Source organism: Medicago truncatula, chromosome 5 (genome assembly GCF_003473485.1).
Source record: "Medicago truncatula cultivar Jemalong A17 chromosome 5, MtrunA17r5.0-ANR, whole genome shotgun sequence".
Taxonomy (NCBI): Eukaryota; Viridiplantae; Streptophyta; class Magnoliopsida; order Fabales; family Fabaceae; genus Medicago; species Medicago truncatula.
Genome location: NC_053046.1, coordinates 25829510 through 25836666, shown reverse-complemented (window position 1 = coordinate 25836666; position 7157 = coordinate 25829510). Strand labels below are relative to the sequence as shown.

The window sequence follows — 7157 nt, the reverse complement described above, 5'->3', positions numbered from 1 at the left end:
CAAGTTGTCTAAAATACCAAAATAACATTTTGCACCCCAAAAATCGTATAAAACAAAAAATTATTCAATGTCAAAAATTTGTCATGTGTTGTTCTGTCTTATGTTGTGCTGTTCTGTCTTGTACTGTTCAGTACAGTACTTATTGTTTTGCAAACCAAACACACCATCATGTGTCCTCACTACCCATTCTCCAGAACCTTCAATTGATTTTACCATATCTCCTACAATCTCAACTTTTCTCCCTTCTACCACTTCTACCATTCCTTTCTATCAATTCTATTTACTCATCTATCATACTTGATATCCATTTTCGTTTATCAAATGAATTCCATCTCGATGATGTTTCTACAATGGAGAAAGGAAACATTTAACAATTGCAGAGGTAGATCTGGATGATGTGGTGCAGATTAGTGAGTCCTAGTAAGAGTTATTGATGATAGTTGTTAAGGGAAATAAAGGAATAAAATGAATTCTGAAATTGTAACCCCGCAACAAAATGAGAATCGATTTTGGATTCACACTAGAAGCTAGGCTTTTGGTAGAATAGAGTTTGGAATATACAGAATCGATTCTTGAAGAAAAAACCAAACATGTTTGCAAGGGACAAAAATCGCGTTAACTAATAAAAACGCATGTTTGAGGTGTCTAAACGTGTAACTAAACATAGGCTTAATATTGTGAATGAGAGTAATTTTACCAACCCTAAAGAAACCATTTGTTCCGACCAAAGTTGACCATTCACGTAGTAGGCTCATCCGAAGTCATTGAATCAAGATCAGATACTCCAAATTTCAATGTAGATTTTGATTTTTTTTTTTTTTTTTAACTCAAATTTCGATTTCAAATTTGGATTGTTCTCAACCACCAATGTGCCGACTAGTTGCCAACTGCATGCAATCCAAATCCTCTCAAACACATGGGCCGAATGTAACAAAGTTAGACCAAGGATGATCGAGTACACATTTTGAAAATCATGGGACATAAGAACTACTTTTAGAGACTAAAAAGGAACATTACATTGTTTCAAAGGATCAAGAACAAAACATATTTAACATGTCATAAATTACATAAAGATAATCTCCATCATCAAAATTCCTAATATGTGAACGACAAAAACCTATGATAATTCATAATTCTAAAAATACTCCTTTATGAAATTAAAACATATCCGTAATGTTAGAATCGCAAAAACAAGGGACCTATGATAATTGCAAAGAACTTCGCCACAGAATACAAAGAATCAGCAGATTGCTTTGTAGCCTGAGGTAACCTTAGTCCCATAAAAATCTCCTAACATAGCCCCAAAAAAAGTGGTTGTTGGTAAATCTTGCAGAGTATATAACGCTACACACATACCATAAAAGCCATGATTTGGGGAATGTTCAACAAGGCATCATCATCAAACCCCAAATATGGTATATGACAATATTTCTGGGTACTATATTCCATTACAAGGTTAACAACAGCCTTACTCCACGTTTTCACCAGATCTACGATATGGCATGAATCTATGGTCCTTTGCAGCATTTCTCTTCCTCTTTTTCTCAATATATGATTCAAGATTTCCAGACGACTGAAAATAGTAAATAGATAAAATTAAGGGAAAAGACAAACAGTATGACATAATACAATGGGGATAAAATGAAGGGGGCACGTAGAGATGTTCTAAGATGCATACCTTGAGATGGTTATATTTATCAACAAGCCTTTGCTTCCGGATTTCGGCTGAAAAAAAACAAAAAATGTCATTATCCATAGTTGGAATTTTATTAAAAATTTATTTGTTTGATGTGTTTTTCAGTTCATTTGTTTGATACCGTTTAACATTCATATTCAAAGAACTGTATCATCCATATAATTATTTCCCCATATAAATATGTGAATGAGAGATGTAGTAAAGAAGTATACCCAACAATATAGTCCATTCTTTTAATTGAATAAATTTAACGAGTTTCTTATTAATTTCCCTCATGTGCAAGAGGATAGGGATTCAGAAGATTAGAATTTGAGCGCTATTAGTGGATTACAATTTGAAACAAGACCACTATAAAATTTCAAAAAATAAAATGATAAACTATTAATCTTATTAGCTAATTAGATTAAGTAAAATAATAGAATACGAGGAAAGGTCAAGTTTCCTAGTAGAGAATAAAATATCATTGCACATAACTATTCTTCAGTTTAGGGGAAGCTACAATTAAATGACCTTTGGACAATAATGCCATAGTTGATTTAAAAGCTTAAGCAAGAAACATGTCACTTAAAGGGAAAAGTAGAGAACTCTACAGGCTAAGCTTCAATGCAAATTTTGGATTGAGGAAAAGAAAACAAACAAATCAAATATGAGGCTTGTTTGTTTAACTTTAAGTTGAATTCCACACAACTGATGACAAGCAAAGTTACAATCGCGTACTATGCACTACCAATAGCAGGACATTGCCTCTTATCTTCCTCAAATTCAGGTGAGCTAGGGAAGAAGGTAAAATCTAAATTGTTAAAATTAGAAGCTTTTTAGAATTTATCGAAACTAAAGTGAACAATGCAAGAACTGGTCCCATAAAATTCCTATTTAGTAGGAAGCACAAGACGGAAGACATATAAGCAAAAGTGGTTGTTGAAAAGTCAATGTATGTGGTTAAAAATTTAGTACACATACATCAACATTTCCACTACTTTTTTTCCTTATATTTCATTCCGGAAGGAGTAACTATAGCAGGAAAAAAATCTGACAAACTGCTAACTAAGTAACAAACTTCAGTTAGTTTCCCAACAGGATAGCAACTAATTAATATCCCCCAGTATAACTTATATTTCTGTTTCTTCCTAAATTAAACCTACAAGGTCTTCTTACTCATAGTCCTAGACGATGGCTCACCTTCATGTCTAACACATCAATTAGTAGTTAGTAGTAGTACTGTTTTCATGAGCTAAATATATTTACAGATTACAAACATCAACACTATTGAACATATTGCTACTAATATCACCAGTAAGCTACAGGCGAAAGGGGAATTCAGATATTTTAATTGAAATTAATTAATGTTTATGAGTTATTCTTTTTTTTTTTTTTTGGTCAAGTAGCCTAATGGCTAGAGCTCACACAATTTAATTGTGGAGAAGTGGCGTGTCCGGGGTTCGAACCCCGGCCCCTGCATATAAAATGCAATATCCCTACCAACTGAGCTAAGCTCGCGGGGATTGTTTATGAGTTATTCTAATCTTGCAATATTGTCTCTGCATATTGAATGTGTCTCATATCTTGGTTTCAGCATAAAACTTCTTTTCAAAGTTCAGATAAAGCTAATAAAATTAACTTAAGCAGAAATTTGTACTTCCAACATATCGGAAGTGATAGAAAAGGGAGATAAAATTATGTTGAAGGAAGAGATGACTTACATTTCTTGAGATAAAAGGGACGTTTTCCCTGCTTTGCTGCTTCTCTCTCTTTCTTCTTGTGCTTAGCCAAAATCTGTGTCTCAATATTCTTTGTTGAATCAGATTTCAACTGTTTATCCTGAAAAGACATGTAAATGTGTTCAAGCAAACTAATAAAAATTACACCATTGGACGGGGAAGACAAACTTCAAAAAGATGTGTACTTACAACCCATGCTATGCGCTCTTCTATTTCACTTCTACGCTCTGGATCTTTATATTTTCTCAATTGCCTTTTAAGAGCCTGTTATGCCAGAAGATGCCGTCATGAGATGAAAGTCATAAAATAAGATATAGACAAAATTCTGCAGTTACAATTCACAAGATTACCTACCTGTCTTTCAGCAGGAAGATCATTTTCATATAAAAAATTATATCTCTTTCTAAACCTGTAAGTCCAAGTACATGTATTATTAGTGCTACACGGTTCTCATAATAGGAAACAAGAGAAGCTTCCAGATTAAGTGAAAAACAGTAGCTAAAAAGAAAATAGCAACGTCAAAAACACTTGAATTATATTGTTCACCCTTACAATCTAGAAATAAGTATACAAAATCTAGTAAAACGCCAATGAACCTATGAGCTGGGTTAGAACTATCAAATGTTCAATTGAATATTAGTTTCCAATCCAATGGTATCCACATAAAGGACACGGCATTGTAGAAACCAAGAATTATATGGAACTATCTGTAGAAATACCCAAACAGAGGATATCTAATGCCACTCACTAAGTAATATGCTTGTGCACGCCACGCACACACAATGGTAAGACTAACATACTATCTTAAACATGCAATAAAATCATGCTTCAATCTGTGTGTTGAATCAAACGATACAATAGTCAAGGAAAGACACCGGGCAGGACATGCTCTAAAATGGAAAAGACAATCAAAATAAGCAGGCTTTATTTCAGTATGAAATGCTTAAAATTGATGTGCTGATTTCAAGTAAAAAAACTACAGTATATCTTAAATACAGTAGATTGGAGATTTGTCATGCACAAAAATAAAAATCAGCATAAAATCCTTCAATATTATCTAAAAGATTATAATGCAAAGTAAAGATATTACATGAGTCGGGATTTGAGTTTGTTCGGAGAAAAAGAATAATCAATGACAGGGAAAAAATTATAAAATATGTTGTTTTAACATTTTGTAAGTATTAATTTCAATCTTGGACTATGGGAACTAAAAAAGACTTTCAGAAGAAATTAATTTGCATTCTTCTGCCCACAACTTCAGCACGTTCTTCCTATGTTGACTTCTTCAGGACAGTGAAAACCAGCTCTTAGTTAAAATTAAAATAGTGAAAGAACGTCACTTAGCCAGGCATGCTCTAAATAAAAAAATAGCAAAAATCAACATTGTTTTACAACGGTACGAAAATGCTTAAACTTAATTCATGATGATTGCAATTAAAAAATATTTATTTCAACACAAATGAACACAGCAAGAAAAAGGTAGAACAACAAACACATCCACAGGTGAACATACCCATCATTGTCAAATGTACCGCAAAGAGACTCAAATCGTGGATCACGTACAACCTGAAAAATAATGAAGGCATGCATAATTTAGCCCAGATATATAAAACAGAAATACCATATCCGTATTTAAATTCAGCACAATTTCAACATCATATACAACAACCCTTAAAACTTGAATATTTTTTAAGTATTTATACACTAATTTTACATATGATAGTGGACCTGGAGTCTTAACTACATATGACGAAGTGTGTGCACGCGTAGAGAAAACAATAAGCAATTGGTTTTCCTCCTCTCCATGAGCCCACAATTTGTTTAACAGGGAAATGTGTCTAAAATATTACCCCAAAAAAAACTATGTAAGCTAATGGCATTTACAAATAATGATTTTGAAATACGAAACTATTCAATTTGTCGATAAACAACACAAGATATCAGCAGGGCAGAGATCATTGGATTCTAGACAAGTAATGATTAATCTCACCTTCTTAGGAGCTTGAATGACATCTCTAAAAGCAGGAACCGGCTTCTTGCTACTAGCTTCCATTGGCCTTGGTAAAATTGGGAAATCATTTTATTTACACACACAAGGATAAGAATAAAAGGAAAACCACGCTGTCAAACAAATAATTATATATTACTAAGGGCATGTTTCGATTGACTTATTTGAACAATTGAACTTATATACTTGCATAAGTTTTGTTAGATTGTTTGGGAAAAACAATGAATGACATTGTTCATATGTTCAGATTGTTTGGATAAACAGCTTATTTGCAGCTTATAGCACAAGCACTTATCATGATAAGTGCGCGTGTATAAGCTCACATAAGCTATTGCTATAGCAACCGATAAAATAAAGTTAAATTATTTTTTGGATATGTTATAAGTTGTTTTTATAAGCTATATTAGATAACTTATGAAAATAAGCTAAAAAACGCTTTTGGAAATTTTCATAGGGCCTGTTTGGATTAGCTTATTTTTTTAGCTTATTAAAAATAGCTTATGCAAATAAATAAGCTTTTATGTTAATTCATAAGTTCTCACTAACGAAAATTGTATCCTCGCAAGTGTTTTTTCATAAACTACTTTGACAAGCTTATGAATAATACATAAAAGCTTATTTATTTGGATAAGCTGTTTTGTATAAGCTTAAAAATAAGTCATTCCAAACAGACCCATAAGCTGTTTTCATAAGTTCTCCCAAACAGTAGTAAAAGTTATGCCAGTAAATAAACTCAAATAAGTCAAACCAAACAGGCCCTATTGTCATAAGTTCAATGAGATAGCTTATATAACACAGGACAATAATTAACTTTATATTCTCTTTTGCTATAGAAATAGCTTATACATAAGTCCCTGCTTATCATAATAAGCATTTTTGTTATAAGCTCTAAATAAGCTGTTTATCCAAACAGGGCATAAGTTACAAATACAATAATACCTATTCTTATTAGCCCTTTTCAACTTCTTATCTTCTGCAGGTTTCTTGAAAAATGCATGCGCCCCATTCGATCGTGCTTTCTGCAGTTCCTCAAATGTTACATCAGCTAGCTCTTTCTCTATCTCTTCTTCTTCCTCCTACAATCATCAAAATTAAAATTAAAATTAAAATGAATAACAATACTAAATTATGATAACCTAGGTTAACATTTGATGAAATTTAGAAGTTACTTACATCTTCTGATGAGGAAGAAGAAGAAAGTGAGTCTTCGGTTTCATTCTCCTCGTAGTGGGTTTCATTATTGGAATTTGGGATTCTGCTACCGTGCTTGTTCATTTTGAGAAATGAATTGAAAAACAAATAAATTTGATAGTTAGAGGCGGTGCTCACTTGGTGCCGCGGCCAAAGATTTCAGTGGAGTGGGGGGTGTTAGGGTAAGTTTTGACAAACAAATAATTTGAGCTAGGATTTGTAGACTAGTTCTCTCTTTTCAATTTTTAAACAAAAATTAAATTTATTATTTCTTTACATGAAGTTTATCATTTTTGCACGATTAATTAGGAGACGTGAAAAGTCATGTCTTAGGTACCGTTTGGCCCGGCTTTTTTTCAGCTTTTTTACGTTTTTAAGGAGAAGTTAAGCCAAACACAATATCAATAAAGTACCTTCGAAAATGAGTACTTTTTTTAGAATGCATAAAATTGAATGGAATGAGCTTTAACCAAAAGTTGTTGAATGCTACTTCAAAAAACTATTTCTCCCCAATTTATTTCACAAGCACCTCTCTTCAACTCCC

The 7157-nt window shown here is 32.7% G+C and overlaps 1 protein-coding gene across 1 annotated transcript; it reads right to left on the bottom strand.

Moving 5' to 3' along the window:
* Positions 1 to 1045: 1045 nt before the first annotated feature.
* On the bottom strand, positions 1046 to 6834 carry LOC11442249 (ribosomal RNA processing protein 36 homolog). The gene is made up of 9 exons (XM_003614666.4): positions 6596 to 6834; positions 6362 to 6498; positions 5405 to 5471; positions 4928 to 4980; positions 3769 to 3823; positions 3604 to 3678; positions 3397 to 3514; positions 1679 to 1725; positions 1046 to 1573 (listed from the first exon to the last, which is right to left on the bottom strand). The coding sequence occupies exons 1-9, from the start codon at positions 6695 to 6697 to the stop codon at positions 1469 to 1471; spliced, it is 759 nt and encodes a 252-aa protein (XP_003614714.1). The 5' UTR covers positions 6698 to 6834; the 3' UTR covers positions 1046 to 1468.
* Between the last annotated feature and the right edge of the window lie 323 nt (positions 6835 to 7157).

Bases quoted from the DNA above. Each gene is read 5' to 3' on its own strand.
- LOC11442249 (XM_003614666.4), bottom strand. From the start codon at position 6,697: ATGAACAAGCACGGTAGCAGAATCCCAAATTCCAATAATGAAACCCAC. The intron at 5,472-6,361 runs GTATTATTGTAT...AATTTTACCAAG, and splicing joins AAAAGGGCTAATAAGAATAG to GCCAATGGAAGCTAGTAGCA. The intron at 3,824-4,927 runs GTATGTTCACCT...TTGGACTTACAG, and splicing joins GGTACATTTGACAATGATGG to GTTTAGAAAGAGATATAATT.